This window comes from Pleurodeles waltl, chromosome 2_2 (genome assembly GCF_031143425.1).
Source record: "Pleurodeles waltl isolate 20211129_DDA chromosome 2_2, aPleWal1.hap1.20221129, whole genome shotgun sequence".
Taxonomy (NCBI): Eukaryota; Metazoa; Chordata; class Amphibia; order Caudata; family Salamandridae; genus Pleurodeles; species Pleurodeles waltl.
In genome coordinates this window covers 729,482,421-729,504,956 of record NC_090439.1, presented here as the reverse complement: position 1 = coordinate 729,504,956, position 22,536 = coordinate 729,482,421, and the positions used below count along the sequence as shown (strand labels likewise).

The 22,536-nt window shown below is 44.0% G+C and overlaps 1 protein-coding gene across 14 annotated transcripts in view; it reads left to right on the top strand.

Annotated features, from left to right (window-relative positions):
* Positions 1-22,536, top strand: part of NCOA2 (nuclear receptor coactivator 2) — a 1,057,595-nt gene that overhangs the window by 978,210 nt on the left and 56,849 nt on the right. For all 14 annotated transcript variants that reach the window (XM_069220319.1, XM_069220317.1, XM_069220318.1 and 11 more), the window contains one exon: positions 18,957-19,046. In XM_069220319.1, the coding sequence (XP_069076420.1) occupies positions 18,957-19,046 (90 nt within the window). The remainder of the gene's footprint in view (positions 1-18,956; positions 19,047-22,536) is intronic.

The following is a 22,536-nucleotide window of genomic DNA, read 5'->3' as shown; positions in this document are numbered from 1 at the left end:
TCTTCATCGTCGTAAACAGAACACTTCTGAGAAGGTGCAACCAATTATCAACCTAGCTTTGGGATCTCAGTCTACCATTAACATCTATATGTGTGCCAGCCTCACCTCCAGTCTCCACCCCAGTGATGCCAGTTACCTTTTGCTATGTCTGTTGTGACTCGTGTTCTTGTCTGACGGCTCCCTGCATTCACTCCGGTCGCAGTTGGTATCCTACAATCCACGTTTCTGCTGCCATCTTGAATTTTACATCAGCTCCTCTCAACGTTTTATTTTTTTCCTCTAGAGACTGACACTCTAATAGAGTGCACTTAGTCTGTGATTGCAGTGGCTGCCCTTGGGTGATTCCAATTAGTGTGCTGGACTCTTCTTTCATCCTGTCCCAGATGGGTAGTGGCAGAGCAATAGAACTTGCATCATGCTACCTACTAATCGACATAATCTTCCCCCATCTCCCCCACCCCCCAAAGTCTCTGGAAGGATTATTATTATTTTTTTAATAGATGATCACTCCTGAGGATAAATAAGAATATTTGAACAAGCAGGCCCTTGAAAATGCTTACATTAAGGACTACATTGAATTATAGCCAATTTCAGGGATTTAAACATGCAAAACCTAATTGAGTCTCGAAGTACATTTTACTCGTGATCAGTCCCGAAAATGAAAGACAGAGTTCGATGGCATATGTCGCTGCAGATACACATGTTTAGCACAGTCCGCTGCCTGGTGTTGGGCTCGGAGTATTACAAGTTGTTTTTCTTCGAAGAAGTCTTTTTTTTGTCATGGGACCGAAGGACTCCTCCCTCTTCGGCTCCATTGCGCATGGGCGTCGACTCCATCTTAGATTGTTTTTTTTCCGCTGTCGGGTTCGGACGTATTCCTTTTCGCTCCGTGTTTCGGTTCGGAAAGTTAGTCAGAATCTCGGAAGAAAGCGTCGGTATTGTTCCGTTCGGTATCGGGATAGTTAGGTACATCGACACCGATCATAGGAAGACTTTGGGGTAGCTTCGATTCCCCCATCGGGGCCTGGTCGGCCCGACCGCGTGCGACATCGAAGCCGATGGAACGGACCCCGTTCCGTTTCTGCCCAAAATGTCACAGTAAGTATCCTTATACAGATCAGCACTTGGTCTGTAACTTGTGCTTGTCCCCCGAGCACAAGGAGGATACCTGTGAGGCCTGTCGAGCCTTCCGGTCCAGAAAAACACTCCGGGACCGAAGAGCCAGGCGTCTACAAATGGCGTCCACGCCGACAAAACAACGTTTCGACGACGAAGAGGAAACATTCTCGGTTCCGGACTCAGAATCCGGAGACTCCGACGTCGAACAACAACAACAAACAGTGAGTAAGACGTCGAAAACAAAAACCATCGAAAAAACAAAAGCCCAGGGGACGCCACTGCCAACAGGCCATGGCTCGACCCATAAAACCGGCGAGCCATCGAAGGCGCCGAAAAAGGGCACGCCCATAGCAAAGACACCCGACTCCGGTCGAGGAACCGCCATGGAGCAACCTCGGAGCCGAGATAGCGGCTCCGAGAAGCAAAAACAAGATGCCGGCACCGAAAAACATCGGCACCGAGACACACTGCCGAAAGCCACAAAAATTCAGTCTGTACCGAAGCCGAAAAAAGATTCTCTCTCGGCGCCGAAAAGTTCCACACCTCCTTCCTACACAGAGGAACAAGGAATAAGTGGCCAGATGCACAGATTTGGACAAGAGCTCCAAAGTGTAGAATCAGACTACACACAAAAGAGACTGTACATCCAACAAGACACAGGGAAGATATCAACCCTTCCCCCAATAATGAGAAAAAGAAGGATCGGATTTCTCAAGGATGACGCACAACCACAAGCCAAAGTGGTTAAAAAAGTCACGCCTCCGCCCTCTCCACCACAACAGGCATCGCCGGCACAAACTCCGCCACAAATGCACTCACCAGCGCAAACTACTATAAGTCAAGATAATCAGGATCAAGACGCTTGGGACCTATACGACACCCCAGTGCCGGACAATGATCCCGATTCATACCCCACAAAGCCGTCACCACCAGAGGACAGTACCTCATACTCGCAACTGGTGGCTAGGGCAGCAGAATTCCACAATGTCCAACTGCATTCCGATCCTATAGAGGATGATTTTTTATTTAACACCCTCTCGGCTACACATAGCCAATATCAATGTCTCCCAATGCTACCAGGGATGTTACGGCACGCAAAACAAATTTTTGAAGAGCCCGTAAAATCAAGAGCCATCACCCCAAGGGTGGATAAAAAATACAAACCACCACCCACAGACCCAGTGTTTATTACTTCGCAGTTACCACCTGACTCCGTAGTAGTAGGGGCAGCTCGCAAAAGAGCAAATTCCCATACATCTGGTGACGCCCCACCTCCGGACAAAGAAAGCCGAAAATTTGATGCGGCAGGAAAAAGAGTAGCATCACAGGCAGCCAACCAGTGGCGCATCGCAAATTCTCAAGCGCTGCTAGCCCGATATGACCGCGCACACTGGGATGAGATGCAACTTCTCATAGACCATCTTCCCCAGGAATACCAAAAAAGGGCGCAGCAAATAGTTGAAGAGGGACAAACGATCTCAAACAATCAAATCCGCTCTTCAATGGACGCAGCCGATACTGCAGCGAGAACAGTCAACACTGCTGTCACCATAAGGAGACACGCTTGGCTCCGCACTTCAGGGTTCAAACCTGAAATCCAGCAGGCTGTCCTAAATATGCCCTTCAACGAGAAACAACTTTTTGGCCCTGAAGTGGACACAGCCATTGAAAAACTTAAAAAGGACACAGACACGGCCAAAGCCATGGGCGCACTCTACTCCCCGCAGAGCAGAGGCTCTTTTAGAAAAACTCCATTTAGAGGGGGGTTTCGTGGCCAACCCACAGACACCACCAGCCAACAAACAAGAACCACACCATATCAGGGTTCATTCCAAAGGGGAGGTTTCAGGGGATATAGAGGGGGTCAATTCCCAAGGAGTAGGGGAAGATTCCAGACTCCAAAAACACCTCCACCTAAACAGTGACTTTCAAGTCCCACAACCCCTTCACTCAACACCAGTGGGGGGAAGACTAAGCCAATTCTACCAATCTTGGCAGCAGATTACAACAGACAATTGGGTATTAGCAATAATCCAACATGGCTATTGCATAGAATTCCACAAATTCCCACCAAACATCCCTCCAAAAACACGCAAAATGTCACCACAACATTTAGAACTTTTAGGACTAGAAGTTCAAGCACTACTGCAAAAGGATGCAATAGAGTTAGTACCAGTACAACAAAAAAACACAGGAGTTTACTCCCTGTACTTTCTAATTCCAAAAAAAGACAAAACATTAAGACCAATATTAGATCTCAGGACACTAAATACCTACATCATATCGGACCACTTTCACATGGTCACACTACAAGACATCATTCCACTGCTCAAACAGCAAGATTACATGACCACATTAGACCTAAAAGATGCGTACTTTCATATACCGATACACCCTTCTCACAGAAAGTACCTAAGGTTCGTATTCAAAGGAATACATTACCAATTCAAGGTGTTGCCATTCGGAATAACAACTGCACCAAGAGTATTCACAAAATGTCTAGCAGTAGTAGCAGGACATATCAGGAGACAACAAATACATGTGTTTCCTTACCTAGACGATTGGCTAATCAAGACCAACACAGTAAGAAAGTGCACAAACAACACCACATATGTCATACAAACCCTTCACAAACTGGGTTTCTCTATCAACTATACAAAGTCACACCTCGAACCGTGTCAGACACAACAATATCTAGGGGCAACCATCAACACATCAAAAGGAATTGCCACTCCAAGTCCACAAAGAGTTCAAGCATTCCACAAGGTAATAAGTGCTATGTTTCCAAACCAAAAGATACAAGCAAAATTTGTGCTAAAACTTCTAGGCATGATGTCATCATGCATAGCCATTGTCCCAAACGCAAGACTACACATGCGACCCTTACAACAGTGCCTAGCATCGCAATGGTCACAAGCACAGGGTCATCTTCTAGATCTGGTGTTGGTAGACCGCCAAACATACCTCTCGCTTCTATGGTGGAACAGCAACAATTTAAACATAGGGCAGACATTTCAGGACCCAGTGCCTCAAAACGTTATAACAACAGATGCTTCCATGACAGGGTGGGGAGCACACCTCAATCACCACAGCATTCAAGGACAATGGGACGTACACCAAACAAAATTTCATATAAATTACCTAGAACTGTTAGCAGTATTTCTAGCGTTAAAAGCCTTTCAACCCATAATAACACACAAATACATTCTTGTCAAAACAGACAACATGACAACAATGTATTATTTAAACAAACAAGGAGGAACACACTCAACACAATTGTGTCTCCTAACACAAAAAATATGGCAGTGGGCGATTCACAACCACATTCGCCTAATAGCACAATTTATTCCAGGGATCCAAAACCAACTAGCAGACAACCTTTCGCGAGATCACCAACAAGTCCACGAATGGGAAATTCACCCCCAAGTTCTGAAGAATTACTTTCAAATTTGGGGAACACCCCAGATAGATTTATTCGCAACAAAAGAAAACGCAAAATGCCAAAACTTCGCATCCAGGTACCCACACCGCGAATCACAAGGCAATGCTCTATGGATGAGTTGGTCAGGGATATTTGCATACGCTTTTCCCCCTCTCCCTCTCCTTCCATATCTAGTAAACAAATTGAGTCAAAACCAACTCAAACTCATACTGATAGCACCCACATGGGCAAGACAGCCTTGGTATACAACTCTACTAGACCTTTCACTAGTACCGCATGTCAAACTACCCAACAGACCGGATCTGTTAACACAACACAAACAACAGATCAGGCATCCAAACCCAGCATCATTGAATCTAGCAATTTGGCTCCTGAAATCCTAGAATTCGGACACTTAGACCTCACACAAGAATGTATGGAGGTCATAAAACAAGCTAGAAAAGCTTCCACTAGACACTGCTATGCATCTAAGTGGAAAAGATTTGTTTGCTACTGCCATACCAATAAAATCCAACCATTGCATGCCTCTACAAAGGACATAGTGGGATACTTACTACATTTGCAAAAAGCAAACCTCGCTTTTTCATCTATAAAAATACACCTCGCAGCAATATCTGCTTACCTACAAACTACTCATTCATAGTCTCTATTTAGAATACCAGTTATTAAAGCATTCATGGAAGGGCTAAAAAGAATTATACCACCAAGAACACCACCAGTTCCTTCATGGAACCTTAACATCGTCTTAACAAGACTCATGGGTCCACCTTTTGAACCCATGCATTCCTGTGAAATGCAATATCTAACGTGGAAAGTCGCATTTCTCATTGCAATCACATCCCTCAGAAGAGTAAGTGAAATACAGGCATTTACCATACAAGAACCATTTATTCAAATACACAAAAATAAAATAGTTCTAAGAACAAATCCAAAATTTCTACCAAAAGTAATCTCACCATTCCATTTAAATCAAACAGTAGAATTACCAGTGTTCTTCCCACAGCCAGATTCCGTGGCTGAAAGGGCACTACATACATTAGACATCAAAAGAGCACTAATGTACTACATTGACAGAACAAAGCTAATCAGGAAAACAAAACAACTGTTCATAGCTTTTCAAAAACCACACATAGGAAATCCAATCTCTAAACAAGGCATTGCTAGATGGATAGTCAGATGTATTCAAACATGCTATCTTAAAGCCAAGAGAGAATTGCCTATTACACCAAAGGCACACTCAACCAGAAAGAAAGGTGCTACAATGGCCTTTCTAGGAAACATTCCTATGAGCGAAATATGTAAGGCTGCAACCTGGTCTACGCCTCATACATTTACTAAACACTACTGTGTAGATGTACTAAATGCACAACAAGCTACAGTGGGCCAAGCTGTACTAAGAACATTATTCCAAACTACTTCAACTCCTACAGGCTAAACCACCGCTTTTAGGGGAGGTAACTGCTTTATAGTCTATGCTAAACATGTGTATCTGCAGCGACATATGCCATCGAACTGAAAATGTCACTTACCCAGTGTACATCTGTTCGTGGCATTAGTCGCTGCAGATTCACATGTGCCCTCCCGCCTCCCCGGGAAGCCTGTAGCCGTTTAGAAGTAAATCTTAAATCTTGTACATTTGTAAATAATTATTATAAACTTTTTATGTACATACGTATTCACTCCATTGCATGGGCACTATTTATAGCAAACAACTCCAGCCTCACCCTCTGCGGGGAAAACAATCTAAGATGGAGTCGACGCCCATGCGCAATGGAGCCGAAGAGGGAGGAGTCCTTCGGTCCCGTGACCAAAAAAGACTTCTTCGAAGAAAAACAACTTGTAATACTCCGAGCCCAACACCAGGCAGCGGACTGTGCTAAACATGTGACTCTGCAGCGACTAATGCCACGAACAGATGTACACTGGGTAAGTGACATTTTCATTTCCTGGCACCTAGAACATAACATTGTCTAGTTTTCAGTCTATCAGAGTCTTTCCTTTGTGCATAAACCCTACTGTTATATAAGTCTGCTAAGGAAGATTTCTGAGTCTTGCCTGTTATTTGCCCTTTCTGTTTACTGATATTGGGTATTTTGAAGTGACTTAACACTACTCAAACATCCACAGGTATTTTGTAATGTTTGTAGCAGATAGAGATATTGCCAGACTTCCACTGGCTTTTCTGGGGCAGCACAGGCGCTCCTAATGCATATGCAGTTTGAGGGGAATCCTCTTTGTTGAGGAAAAAGGTGGATTCTGCCCTGGACACTTTAAGGCAAGCTGGGCCAATTGCATACCTTTGGCCTTTCTTTGCCTGCCCAACAGTTACCTATGCAGTCCAACCTCTTTTAGGCTACTCCAGAGAGCTATTGTATAGGCTTCACCACGCCCTACCAGCTCTTAAGTTACCCCAGCTCCTTTGAGACTATGGCCAAGGATCCAGCAGACACCTTGGAGGTCTTGAGGGATAACGCTCTACTCAGTCCTCTGCTCCTGCAGCATCAGCCTCCAAGCTGGTCTAGGTTTTCCTTAGCAGCTCTCTGTCACATTGTGGGAGGAAGGATCAGGCATTTTCCTCCAGGGTGACAAACCATCACATGCAGCAGATGGGTCTTTCATGTCATCTCTCAGGGCTTTTCTTACCATTCCTTTCAGACCCACTTGAACTTCCTACCAAGTCTGCAAGGCTTTCAGAGCAGCACCTCTCCATCTTGCTACAAGAGGTGCAGGCTGTATTGGCAAAGGTAGGTATTGAGAGGGTGCAAGCCTCAGGAGTGGGTTGCTACTCCCACTACTTCCTCACTCTGAAAAAGAACAGAAGCCTTTGCCCTATTTTAGATTTTCCCCCTTTGAACACCTTTTTCTGGAAGGACAAATGCAAAATGCTCACTTTGGTTCAAGACTGGTCTGCCCTGAATGCAGGCAAATGAATAGTTGCTTTGGACCTTCAAGATGTGCTCGTCCTGCAGTCTCACAGATGCTGTCTGTTTTTCATGGTAGGCCTGTACTGCCCTTCAGCCTTACCAGCGCCCCTCACGTGGTCACAAAACTCTTGGTGGTGGTTGTGATGCACTTTCAGAGGTTGGGAAATAACTCTTTTCCCCTTCCTCGACTACTGACTGCTGAAGGTGGGCTTGCTACAGTCAAACGGGGAGCATCTCCAAACAGCAGCAAACCTCCTAACATTGCTGGGGTTTTCGTTCAATAAGCCTTAGTCAAACCTGACTCCTATAAATTGGGTCACCATTATTGGGGTTATCTAAATACAGTGCAGTTGGAGGGCCTTTCCTACACCTGAACAGGTCCTGGATATTCGGGCTAGGATCCTGATGTTTCAGCCTCGGTCCTGGATCACGGCGAGAGTGGCTTTGAAGCTTCTTGGCCTAGTCGCCTCATGCATCCTGCTTCTCCACTTCATAAGGTGATATATGCAGGCTCTGCAGTAGGGGCTGAAGTCTTGGTGGGCCCAGCACCAAGAAAGCCTGTGGGATGTCATCCAGGTTTTGGCAGAGACTGCACAAGATCTGCAGTGGCACCTGACCACAGTCTGGCTAAAAACAGACCACTCTCCTGCCCCGACCCAGATTTGATGGTAGAGATGGATGTGCCTGTGCTTGGTTTGGGCGATCTTGTCGGAGAGGAGCTCAAATATTTCTGGTCTCTGGCAGAATCCCAGCTCCACACATCTGTTGGAGTTACGAGCCATTCACTTTGTGTTAAATGCCTTCTTGGTGTCCATCAAGGGCAGGCTAGTGCAGGTTCTCACAGACAACACACTGCCATGTGGTATTGCAAATTTCAGGAAGCAGTGGGGTCCTGAGTCCTGTTCCAGGAGGTCCTATGCCTTCGGAATTCACTGGAGCATCAGGGCATTTCCCTGATCGTGGACTACCTGGTAGGATCTTTAAACACCAGGGTGGATGAGCTCAGCCGGAGGTGCCTGTTGGGTCATGAATGATGGCTATGCCCTGACATGACGCAAGGCATCTTCCAACAGTGGGTAGAACCCTGACTAGATCTGTTTACCACCGCCCAGAATGTGCAGTGTCACAACTTTTGCACATTGGAGTTGTGATTTCCAAGATCTACCTGACTAAATGGAATATGGTGTAGTCTAAATCTTAAGAATTTCATCTTCGTTAACGCTCTATGTTTGAGTTAACATATTTTCACTTTTTAAGTTCGAATCTTATCCAAGTTTAGAGCATTTGTATTTTCCTCAATAAAAATGCACCTTACTGCAATATCTGCATATTTAGAAAACATTCAGCATACCTCTTTATTTAGAGTTCCTGTCATTAAAGCTTTCATGGAAGGCTTAAAACGCATCATTCCACCAAGAACACCACTAGTTCCATCTTGGAATCTAAATATAGTGCTTACAAGACTAATGGTACCACCTTTTGAACCCCTGCACTCGTGCCAAATTCAATTTTTAACGTGGAAAGTTGCCTTCCTAGTAGCAATTACTTCTTTAGGAAGAGTAATTGAAATGCAAGCTTTTACTCTTGAGGAACCTTTCTTCCAAGTACACAAACACAAAGTTGTACTAAGAACAAATCCAAAATGTCTACCAAAAGTAGTCTCCCCATTTCATATCAATCAAACAGTGGAACTGCCAGTCTTCTTCCCACAGCTAGATTCTGTGGCAGAAAGAGCTCGACATACATTAGACCTCAAAAGAGCTCTAATGTACTATATAGACAGACATAAACAATTTAGAAAGACAAAACAACTTTTTGTGGCTTTCCAACAATCACATACAGGCAATCCTATTTCAAAACAAGGTTTAGCAATATGGATTGTAAGGTGCATACAAACATGCTGCATCAAAGCAAAAAGACAACTAGTAATCCCCCCAAAAGCATATTCTACACGAAAGAAAGGTGCAACAATGGCTTTTTTTTAGGAAATATAGCAATGGCTGAAATATGTAAAACAGCTACATGGTCAACACCTCATACATTCACTAAACACTACTGTGTGGACGTACTTTTTTTTTTTTTGGAGACCTTTAAAATGGGTTTGAACGAAGACATCCCTTGTTATAACGCCCTTTGAGCAGTTTTTAAGACTATTGATGTCCAGCTACACAAAAGAGGGCATCGAGAGATATCGGTGAGCACTTGAGCCATGATTTCTTTTACTTTTATAGGTTACTGCTACATTGAGGCTTTATGATCACATGTTATCATGTATCTTGTTGGTTTCCTGTTTTGTTGTACTTCTCTTTTCAATTATTAAATGCTATATATAACTAAACTACCCCCTTCCAAGATGGTGCTGTGTTCTTCTGCATTTCTGCAGTTGAATGAGAGGGACAATTGTCCCTCGTCTATTTCTACACCTTCCAGTGACTAGCACCCGCCGTTTTAATAACGTTGGTTTGATGCCGTGTCTCACAGAGATTGCAGTCCTGTCCGCTCGTATGGATGATCGTATCTCATTCCCTGGAGGGTTCCTAAAGGTATGTTCTTTGGGTTGAAATGACCCCGGAAATGCAGTTTTTGAATTTCACAGTGAAGTGTTTGCCCGCGTTTACCCTTCTAAAAGACGAATCTCCTTTGCAGTTATCGGTGCTTTGGCCCTCGGACTCTCTAACATAGTGGCAGTCTATTTTGTATGTTTACATCAGGTAAACACGTAATTTCTCTACTTCGGATACTTTTCCAGTCTCTTTGTACCCACGAGTTGAAGGTCCTCTTTATTTTCTGGGTTCATCACGTGGCTTGGTGTGTTTCTTTGCATTACACACTATATTCGCACTGTGGTGTTGATTGGTCCCCACATTCACTCAAATGGGCCTCTGCACATGGAAACAGATTTAATATATGTCTTCATAGTATGCTATATCCTCGATACAGAGGTAATTATGTCTTTATATATAGATTTAAAAAGATGACGCAGTGCGCAATGTGGGATTTAGTGCCCTGATGAAGGTGGCTGGGAATATTATGAATGTATTTGAAAGTGCAAGTCCACCGAAACACGCGCCGGCAGTTCTGATGATCCACTATGACAGTAAGGACTATCTACCAATTGGCAGCAAGGAGGATTTATTAATTGATGAAGAAACATTTTTTGAAGAGACCTTTCATCCAAAAACTAACTGGATTTGGCTACAACAGCTAGAATTTATTTTCGTATTATGAGCAACGATCCTTGTGATATTAAGCATTGTATCTATGAAATGGACTTGTTCAAAGCTCACTATTGGAGAGAATTTTTTTTATTTTTATATATGGGTGTTATATGTCTTAATTTGTCATTTATTTGATATTTAAATTTAAGATTTTTTTTATATATATCTGTTGTTTGTAAATATCATTGTTTATGAATTTGTTTGTCTTTTTGGTGTCTTGGTATTGTTTATATGTTTGTATGTGCAGTTGGTTGTTCATGGTCCTTGTGTGTTGATTTATATGTTTATCTGTGAAGGTCTTGCGTTTGAGGGTCTTTGAGTTGACAGGGGTTGATGGTTTATTTTAGAAGCTGTATAGTTTGAAAACAATGATGTGTGTATGTATATATATATATATATATATATATATATGTGTATATGTGGGTGTATGTATGTGTATATATATATATATATATATATATATATATATGTATATGTATATATGTTCGATGGCATGTGTAGCTGCAGATACACATGCTGTGCATATCCCACCATCTAGTGTTGGGCTCGGAGTGTTACAAGTTGTTTTTCTTTGAAGAAGTCTTTTCGAGTCACGAGATCGAGGGACTCCTCCCCTTTTGGCTCCATTGCGCATGGGCGTGGACTCCATCTTAGATTGTTTTCTTTCCGCCATCGGGTTCGGACGTGTTCCTCTTCGCTCCGTGTTTCGGTTCGGAAAGTTAGTTAAATCTCGGAAAATTTGACGGTATTGTTTGCGTTCGGTATCTGGTTAGTTATAGTAGATCGACATCGAATAAAAGAAGAACTCCTGGGGCTTCTATCCCACGGCGGGGCCTGGTCGGCCTGACCGCGTGCATCTTCAAGGCTCATGGAACGGACCCCATTCCGCTTCTGCCCCGAATGCCACAATAAGTATCCTTACACAGATCAGCATTTGGTCTGTAATTTGTGTTTGTCCCCCGAACACAAAGAGGATACTTGCGAGGCTTGTCGGGCATTTCGGTCGAAGAAGACGCTACGGGACCGGAGAGCTCGAAGGCTTCAAATGGCATCGGCGCTGTCAGGACACCACGACGGCGAGGAAGAGGAAACTTTCTCCATTGCCGACTCGGACGAGGCCGAAAGTGAGCAGCTGACGAAAACCATGAGTAAAACTGCCCCGGCCAAAACTCACGCCAAAATAATGAAGGCCCAGGGGACGCCACCGCCGGCAGGCCATGGCTTAACCCGTAAACACGGTGACCAACCATTGGCACCGAAAAAGGGCACACACGTGTCGAAGTCATCCAACTCCGGTCGAGATACCAGCACAGAGTATACTCGGCACCGAGATACTGGCTCCGACCAAACTCGACATCGAGATACCGGCTCCGAGCAAAGTCGGCACCGAGAGATCGGCACCCCGAAACTGAAAAAAGTGGCTTCGGAGCCGAAAAAGACTGCGGAAAAAGTTTCGGTGCCGAAACACCCAGCATCGGAGCCGAAAACAAGCTCTTATTCCGAAGAACAAGGCCTTTCAGCACATCTACAAGGCATAAATTTGGACAAGAGTTAGAGATGGGGGAGCCAGACTATACGCAAAGAAGGCTCCATATTCAAAAAGATACAGGGAAAATAAGAACTCTTCCCCCTATTAAAATGAAAAGGAAACTTGCTTTCCAAGACACAGATAAACAGCCAAAAGCAAAGGTGGCCAAAGAAAAAACTCCACCACGTTTTTCGCCACCACCCTCGCCACAACACTCACCGCAACTGTCACCAATTGCAACACACCCAATGATGCAATCTCCGACTCACACAGGGATGAGCCACGATGACACAGATGCATGGGATCTAAACGATGCACCAGTATCTGACAATAGTCAAGACCGTCACCACCAGAAAACAGTACTGCTTACATGCAGGTGGTGTCCAGAGCAGCTGCATTTCACAATGTAGCACTGCATGCTGAACCTATTGAGGATGACTTTTTATTTAATACTTTGTCATGAACACACAGCCAGTACCAGAGTCTGCCGATGCTACCAGGGATGTTAAAACACGCAAAACAAGTATTTCAAGACCCAGTCAAATGCAGAGCCATTACACCTACGGTCGAAAAAAAGTACAAGCCTCCCCCAATAGACCCTGTGTACATCACACAACAACTAACACCTGACTCAGTGGTAGTAGGCGCAGCCTGCAAACGGGCTAACTCACAGACCTCTGGAGATGCACCACCACCCGACAAAGAAAGTCGAAAGTTTGATGCAGCGGGGAAAAGAGTTGCAGCACAGGCAGCCAATCAATGGCGTATTGCCAATTCACAGGCTTTATTGGCAAGATATGACAGGGCTCATTGGGATGAAATGCAGCATTTTATCGAACATCTTCCCAAGGAGTTTCAAAAGCGTGTGCAACAAGTGGTGGAGGAGGGCCAAAGTATCTCCAACAACCAGATACGGTCGGCTATGGACGCAGCAGACACAGCCGCCAGAACTGTAAACACAGCGGTCACTATTCGGAGACACGCGTGGCTATGCACCTCCGGATTTAAGGCAGAGATCCAGGAGGCTGTGCTTAATATGCCAATTAATGGACAACAGTTGTTTGGGCCGGAAGTGGATACAGCTATAGAGAAGCTAAAGAAAGACACTGACAAAGCCAAAGCCATGGGCGCGCTCTACTCCCCACAGAGCAGAGGCACATTTAGGAAACCACACTTTAGAGGGGGGTTTCAAGCCCAAAGCACAGAACCCTCAACCTCACAGGCCAGACCCACATACCAGGGCCAGTACCAAAGAGGAGGATTTCAGGGACAATATAGAGGTGGACAGTTCCCTAAAACCAGAGGGAAATTCCAAAGCCCAAAGACCCCACAAACTAAACAGTGACTCCAATGTCACAAATCCCCAACACACAACATCAGTGGGGGGATACTAACAGATTATTACAAACATTGGGAAGAAATAACTACAGACTTGTGGGTCCTAGCCATTATCCAACATGGTTATTGCATAGAATTCCTACAATTACCACCAAATGTGCCTTCAAAAACACACAACATATCCAAACTGCACTTAGATCTATTACAACTAGAAATCCAAGCGTTGTTACAGAAAGATGCAATAGAACTGGTACCCAACCATCAGAAAGGAACAGGGGTTTATTCCCTGTATTTTCTAATACCAAAAAAGGACAAAACTCTGAGACCCATCTTAGTTCTCAGAACACTAAATCTTTACATCAAATCAGATCACTTTCACATGGTAACACTTCAAGACGTGATCCCCTTGCTCAAACAACAAGACTACATGTCAACAATAGATCTCAAGGATGCTTACTTCCATATACCCATACATCCTTCTCACAGGAAATACTTAAGGTTTGTAATCCAAGGAGTGCATTACCAATTCAAAGTGTTACCATTCGGGATAACAACAGCACCAAGGGTATTCACAAAATGCCTTGCAGTAGTAGCCGCACATATCAGAAGACAGCACATACACGTATTCCCGTATCTAGACGACTGGTTAATAAAAACCAGCACTCAGCATCAGTGTCTTCAACACCCAAAATACGTCAAAAAAACCTTTCACAAACTAGGGTTCTCAATAAACTACCTAAAATCACACTTACAACCGTGTCAAATACAACAATACTTAGGAGCAACAATCAACACACAAAAAAGGGATTGTCACTCCAAGTCCACAAAGGGTACAAGCATTCCAAAACGTAATACAAAGCACGCACCCAAACCAAAAATATCAAGTAAAATTAGTGATGAAACTACTAGGCATGATGTCTTCATGCATAGCCATTGTCCCAAACGCAAGATTACACATGCGGCCCTTACAACAGTGCCTAGCGACACAAGCACAGGGTCAACTTCAAGATCTAGTGTTGATAGACCGCCAAACACACACCTCGCTTCAATGGTGGAATCCTATAAACTTAAACCGAGGGCGGCCTTTCCAAGACCCAGTGCCTCAATACGTGATCACAACAGATGCTTCCATGGTAGGGTGGGTAGCACACCTCAACCAACACAGCATCCAGGGACAATGGGACACTCAGCAAAAACAACTTCATATAAATCAACTAGAACTACTAGCAGTGTTTCTAGCATTGAAAGCATTTCAACCACTAATAGCCCACAAACACATTCTTGTCAAAACAGACAACATGACAACAATGTATTACTTAAACAAACAGGGAGGGACACACTCATCACAACTGTGCCTCTTAGCACAAAAGATTTGGCACTGGGCGATTCACAATCATATGCGCCTAATAGCACAGTACATCCCAGGAATTCAAAACCAGTTGGCCGACAATCTCAGTCGAGATCACCAACAAATCCACGAATGGGAAATTCATCCCCAGATACTACAAACCTACTTCCAAAACTGGGGAACACTGCAAATAGACCTATTCGCAACAAAAGAAAACGCAAAATGCCAAAACTTTGCATCCAGGTACCCCCAACCTCACTCCAAGGGCAATGCGTTATGGATGAGTTGGTCAGGGATATTTGCTTACGCTTTTCCCCCTCTCCCACTCCTTCCGTATCTAGTAAACAAATTGAGTCAAAACAAACTCAAACTAATACTAGTAGCACCAACTTGGGTACGACAACCATGGTACATAACACTACTAGACCTGTCAGTAGTGCCTCATATCAAGCTACCGAACAGTCCAGACCTGTTAACTCAACACAAACAACAGATCAGACACCCGAATACAGCATCGCTCAATCTAGCGATCTGGCTCCTGAAGTCTTAAAATTCGAACATCTAAACCTTACACAAGAATGTATGGAGGTCATCAAACAGGCTAGAAAACCTGCTACAAGTCATTGCTACGCAAATAAATGGAAACGATTTGTTTATTACTGTCATAATAATCAAATTCAACCATTACACGCGTCCACTAAAAACATTGTAAGCTACTTACTACACTTACAAAAGTCTAAGTTAGCTTTTTCATCCATTAAAATACATCTCACAACAATTTCTGCCTATCTGCAAATTACACATTCAACTTGACTATTTAGAATCCCAGTCATAAAAGCATTTATGGAGGGTCTAAAAAGGATCATTCCACCAAGAACACCACCAGTTCCTTCCCAGTTCCTTCGTGGAACCTCATGTATTAACACGACTCATGGGTCCACCATTTGAACCCATGCACTCTTGTGAGATGCAATACTTAACCTGGAAAGTAGCCTTCCTAATAGCTATCACATCTCTCAGAAGAGTAAGTGAAATACAAGCCTTTACCATACAAGAACCCTTTATACAAATACACAAACATAAAGTGGTTCTACGCACAAATCCCAAATTTTTGCCAAAAGTTAAATCACCGTTCCACTTAAATCAATCAGTGGAACTCCGTGTTTTTTCCAGAACCAGACTCTGTAGCTGAAAGAGCATTACATACATTAGACATAAAAAGAGCACTAATGTATTACATTGATAGAACCAAACAAATTCGCAAAACAAAACACTTGTTTGTAGCTTTCCAAAAACCTCATGCAGGAAATCCAATATCCAAACAAGGCATTGCCAGATGGATAGTTAAATGTATTCAAACCTGTTATGTTAAAGCAAAGAGGGAACTGCCTATTACACCAAAGGCACACTCCACTAGAAAGAAAGGCGCCACCATGGCCTTTCTAGGGAATATACCAATGACCGAAATCTGTAAGGCAGCCACATGGTCTACGCCTAATACATTCACTAAACATTACTGTGTGGATGTGTTAACAACACAACAAGCCACAGTAGGACAGGCAGTATTACGAACATTATTTCAAACAACTTCAACTCCTACAGGCTAAACCACCGCTTTTGGGGAGATAACTGCTTACTAGTCTATGCACAGCATGTGTATCTGCAGCTACACATGCCATCGAACGGAAAATGTCACCCAGTGTACATCTGTTCGTGGCATGAGACGCTGCAGATTCACATGCGCCCTCCCACCTCCCCGGGAGCCTGTAGCAGTTATAAGTTGATAAAAATAAACTTGTACATTTTGTAAATTTGTAAATATATCACTTTTAGTCACATTATGTACATACATACATGCTTACTCCATTGCATGGGCACTATTACTATATACACAACTCCTACCTCACCCTCTGCGCGGAAAACAATCTAAGATGGAGTCCACACCCATGCGCAATGGAGCCGAAAGGGGAGGAGTCCCTCGATCTCGTGACTCGAAAAGACTTCTTCGAAGAAAAACAACTTGTAACACTCCGAGCCCAACACTAGATGGCGGGGTATGCACAGCATGTGAATCTGCAGCGTCTCATGCCACGAACAGATGTACACTGGGTAAGTGACATTTTCCATATATATTGTGTTTGGAGCTATAAATCTTTGAGTATCAGTTAGGCCTTTTTGTAAACAGGTTGTTTTATGGAATTGACAGGAGAGTGATGTACTTCTTACTTATTGGACGTATTATCACAACAACAAGCCACAGTAGGACAAGCTGTTCTAAGAACATTATTTCAAACAACTTCGCCACTGCTGTTTAGTCTATGCATAGCATGTGTATCTGCAGCTACACATGCTACCGAACGGAAAATGTCACTTACCCAGTGTACATCTGTTTGTGGCATGTCGTGCTGCAGATTCACATGCACCCTCCCTTCTTCACCGGAAGCCTGTAGTCGTTTAAGTTAACACATTTGTACATATGTATATACATTTGCATGGACATCTCTTTTTTTCACTTAAATACTCTATCACTCCTTCCTTTACCCTCTGCGGGAAAACAATCTAACAATGGAGTCAATGCCCATGCACAATGGAACCGAAGAGGAGGAGTCACTCGATCCCGTGACTCTAAAAGACTTCTTCGAAGAAAAACAACTTGTAACACTCCAAGCCCAACACTGATGTCAGAATCGATATGCATAGCGTGTGAATCTGCAGCACGACATGCCACGAACAGATGTACACACACACACACACACACACACACACACACACACACACACACACTGCTTGAAACCTCGTTCTTAATACATTTGGCCAACCAAATCCTGTTTTGTGCTAGAACATCAACACAGTAACGTTTGGTGAATGTATGTGGCGTTGACCAAGTAGCTGCCTTAAGTATATGCATTAAAGGAATGTTACCTAAGAAGGCTAGGGATTTGTAATTGCGTATGGAGTGGGCTCGAGAGTGCATGGGGAGTGTCACTTAGCACTGGCATAGCAAGTATATATGCACCTCCGTATTCATTGGCAATGCCAGCTTTTGAGATGGCATGGCCCCCTTGTGGTATTGTGAAGGTTACAAACAGCGGAGTAGACTCCTTAAAAAAAAAAAAAAAAAAAAGTTAGTTCTGTCAATTTAGTGCATTAGCATATGCCCGACATCTAGCATGTGAAGGGCTCTTTCAGATACAGATTCTGGTTTTGGAAAAAAGATGGGCAGCCCAGTGGTTTAACTGATGTGGAAAGGTAAAACTACCTTTGGCAGAAAATTGGTGGTTGGTTCGAAGAACCACCCTATCTTTGTGAACCTTAATAAATTGTTCTTGAACTTTAAGAGAGCCACCTTCCTCATTATGGATTGTAATTGACCCGAATATAGGGAGTCAAAAGTAGAACCCAGGGGTCAAGTGAGCACAACACTGATGTTCCAGATAAGTGTTGAAGGCGTCTCTCTGAGGCGTCTCAAGGATTTTACCATTTTTACACCCTCCTTGAAGGGTTTAATGACTGGTATTTTTTTTTAAACGGAACAGTGCTGTCCATTTTGACAGTATGCTGGCACTGCTAAGTGCAGGCATATAGAGATGTGCGTAATACCTGTCTTCTATAAGTGTAGGAGCTAGGAAGCAACCTCCTGCACAGAAAATATAAAGGTATATCTGAATATGGAGTAAAGCATGAACGACTTCCACGTAGTGGCATAACAGGCACAAAAATTCAGAAATTCAGCATTACTGGTTTGGGTCTTAAAAGTACCTTTGAGGTTTTTGCGGATAACATTGTGTTGATCTTGATGCTTGTCATATGTGACGGGTAATGTTACTTTGATAGAAATTCCACTAATTTTTAACACTTGCCAGGGTCAGCATATGCTGTTGGTCCTGCACAGTTGGACAAGGATCAGATGCTACCTCTGCTAACTTTGCTAAAAATGCAAGGAATGCAATGAAGAAGGTTTACCAACAAGTGTAAGAGTTGCATGTACTTCTGTTACAAAAAAAAAGATTAAGCTACGTATGTTTTTTTCTGTCATTAGGTTAACGATCCTGCTATGAGAGGAGGTAATCTCTTTCCAAGCCACCTGCCTGGGTTGGATATGATTAAACAAGAAAGTGATGCATCACGGGTAAGAAATAAAGATTGCTACATCTGCAGTTAAAATAATACTGAATTTATTAAATTACTAGTTTCATGGGGATACAGAGTCACAGTTCAGGGCCCAGGTGATGCTTCTCAGAGCTGTAGCATTTCACAGTTTGTGTTGCTTACTTCTAAGGATCCTGCATCACTTGCCTCCAAAAAGGAATTTGGCAGGCTTCTTCCAGGCTCTGTTAAAATAGCAATGTGATATCTGCAGAGCCATTATCAGCAGGCACCTGACAAAGGCAAGAAATCACTCATGCGAAAGATTCTTGACTTTGTCAACTGATAAAGGCCATATCACAATAGGAAGGGTATCTGTTGTTTTTGTGATGAGAGAGGTGCATCTCCTAACTTGTTACTGTCCTTTGGTTGGTGAGATTGTACATCCTTTTGGTCTGTATAGGGACCTATATTAGTTTGTATCCTGAAAGCTACTGCCACAAAGCTTCAAATTGCTGGTAGTAAATGACCTATTCACTATACTCCCACTAGACCCCCCACCCCCCAAACATCCACCCAAAACAACATAACTTCACTATAGAGATTAAGGTAGAAGCTAAATCTCTCAAAATGGCATCCTTTTCCACTTCTCATTACTCCCATTGCAAGAGCGATATGGAAGATGTGTTCATATGTGCAGAAATCTGTCTGTTCTGTTAGATACTTTTGACTGCAGATTTCTCACTATAATTCCCCCAGGAATCTGACCAAATCCAAAAAATGTTGGTCCTGCATGCCGGTTGCAGCCGATCAAACTCTCTGATGGTTTTGTACTCTCTCTGGAAGTGATAACACGCAACCATACCTTGTCTTTCTAGCTCCAAAACTTTTTTCAAGACCATGTGCTAGGCCAATATTTCTCCCGAGGACCCCCAGTTTCATACAGAAACCAGATGTTGGTTACAGACCTGCATTACATCTGTCCCTGGTGTCTGCAGTACAAGCATAAATTGAAAACCTGTGACAAATATTCCTGGATACTCCTGAAATGGTCAGGGAGCATAACTCCGTATGTAACCTCATGCTTCGAACCCCGGGTTCTCTCCCATCCCTAGCCTTACTCCACAAGTTTGCTATCATCTATTGAGTCAAAGACTAAGTAGAAAGACAAGGTTTGCCCCTAAGCATAAAAAGCCCAACTCTAATGTCTTGTTTCAATTAATACCACCCTGGAGAGAAGTCACACAATCGGAACTCAAAGGTTCCAACTTCATTTCTGTTGTCAGACTTGGTCTAGACATGCCCAGCGTATCCTGGGCCATTATTGCCCACGTAGTAGAGACAGGTCTTCAAGGAGGCTGTGCTTCACCCGTTTCGGACAATTAAAAGCCCCGGTGAGTGCCTGGGTGTTACCCGATTGAAGGCGCCTCATGTACCTTAAGATTTCGGGGAGCACTTTGAAGAAGTTCTTTCAGATGGAGAAAATACATCTAGGCACATTACTAAGCCAGGCCTTAACACAGCGGGCTCAATGGCCCGAGCCAGGGGCACTTCGGTCTCCATCCGACTTCAGAGTTACCTCGGGACATCAGGCTTTACCACAGATGTGCAGGCTAACCTGATGGATCTGTTTGAGGACACAAAATTGATAGGGGGAAAAGCGGATGAAGCTTTGGAAAGATTCCAGACCAGCACAACCACTGCACGCTTACTGAATCTCCAGCAGCCTCAGCGGGATTACAGGCAATTTCACCACTTTGGAGGATTCAACAGAGGAATCTCATTTCGGCAGAGGCCACCCTACCAACTACAGGTGCAGCATTCCCAGACCTGCTGGTCCATCAGTACAGCGACAGAGCAAGATTAAACAACCATGGATCCAACCAGCAACTCTCCTTATCTTCCTTTTCTCCCTCTGCACCCATAGTAAAGCAGTTTTAGTTCTTTGTCCCATACACACTTGGGCCATGTGGTGAGGAGGCTGTCCCCCATTCTGCCTGTCTGGAAGGCCATTAAATTGGACCAGTGGGTCCTTCAAATAGTAGGAAGAGGCTACTCCCTTTCCTTCATGTCCCACCCCCACCTTCCGCTCCCGCTCCAGTTCACCATGCCACACTACAGCAGGAGGGGACAGCACTCCTCAAGAAGGAAGGGTGGAGCTAGTCCCGGAACAGGAAAGAGGCCTAGGATGCCACCTCTGATACTTCCTTGTGCCAAAGAACTGCGCCCAATCTTAGACCACAGGGGGTTGAACTTCTTCCACAAAAAGGAAAAGTTCAACATGCTGTGCCGTGCATAGGTGTCACTGGTGTTAAAAGCTTGAGACTGAATGGTGTCACTGGAGCTGCATGATGCATACTTCTACATCCCAATCCTTACGTCTACCTAAAGTATTTGCGTTTTGTAGTGGGTTCTACACATTATCAGTTTGCAGTCCTTGCTTTTGCATTAACATCGGCACCTAGAATCTTCACGGAGGTGATGGCAATGATTGTGGCCCATTTCAGGACACCGAGCATTCCCATTACACCTTACCTGGTCAAAATACTAATCAAAGCTGGTTTGCCAGAGATGGTTTTGCATCATCTGCAGTCCACAGGGTCCCTACTGTTGGACCTGAGCTTTCCATCAACAAGCAGGTCAGTCTCCATTGTGATCTTCCCAGTGCTGCCAGAGAAGTTGTTTGGTGTTGGAGAAAAGTGCACTTGGCTGTAGTTACTGTAGTGATATATGCCCCACTCTAGGATGGGTAGCCCACCTGGAGATCATAGGCATCTTCACATCAGCCTGTTGGAACTGGAGGCAATTCAGCTGGCACTCAAGGCCTGACTCCTCTCCATACAAGGTGTGTTGTCCAGACCTTGGATGGACAGCACAACAGCAGTGTGGTCTATAATAAAGCAATGAGCAGTAGGATCTCACCTCCTTTGTTTGGATACGTTAAGACTATGGTCTTAGGCACACTGTTAAGAGTTACCTGACATCCAATCATCTAGTGGGGTTTCTGAATGTCCGAGTTGGTGTTTCCTTGCTGATTACAAGTGCCATCTTCTACTTGAGGTAGACTAGGACCTCTTAGCCCAGTGGGGCTGACCTCGCATGAATATGTTCACCTTGTTGAAAATGCTGAATGCCAACAGTTCTATGCCCTAAACTGTTTGTTGATAGGAGCCTTGAGGTGGACGGTATGTTACACCCTCCTTACCCCCGCACCCCCACTGCCTTTGAGGGACATCCTGTACAACACAGGCCCTCTCAAGTGCAGCAAACCACTTGTTAATGTCATCCCCCTCCTTATAAGGGGGAACTATCTTATGCAGATTCCTGGAATCATGCTCTTTTGCAGGATGACTATGGGGAATACTGCTGCTGGCACCATGGGTTTCTAAACCCAACTTCTGTCTTTCCTTCTCTAATTCTAAAGACTGTCTATCCAAATCCAGCTGTTGCTTTTTAAGCTTCAGTCTGGTTTGTTCCATCCTCAACTTATTGAGTTCCCTTTCTAACAATCTGTCATCAGGGTTGGTGGGAGG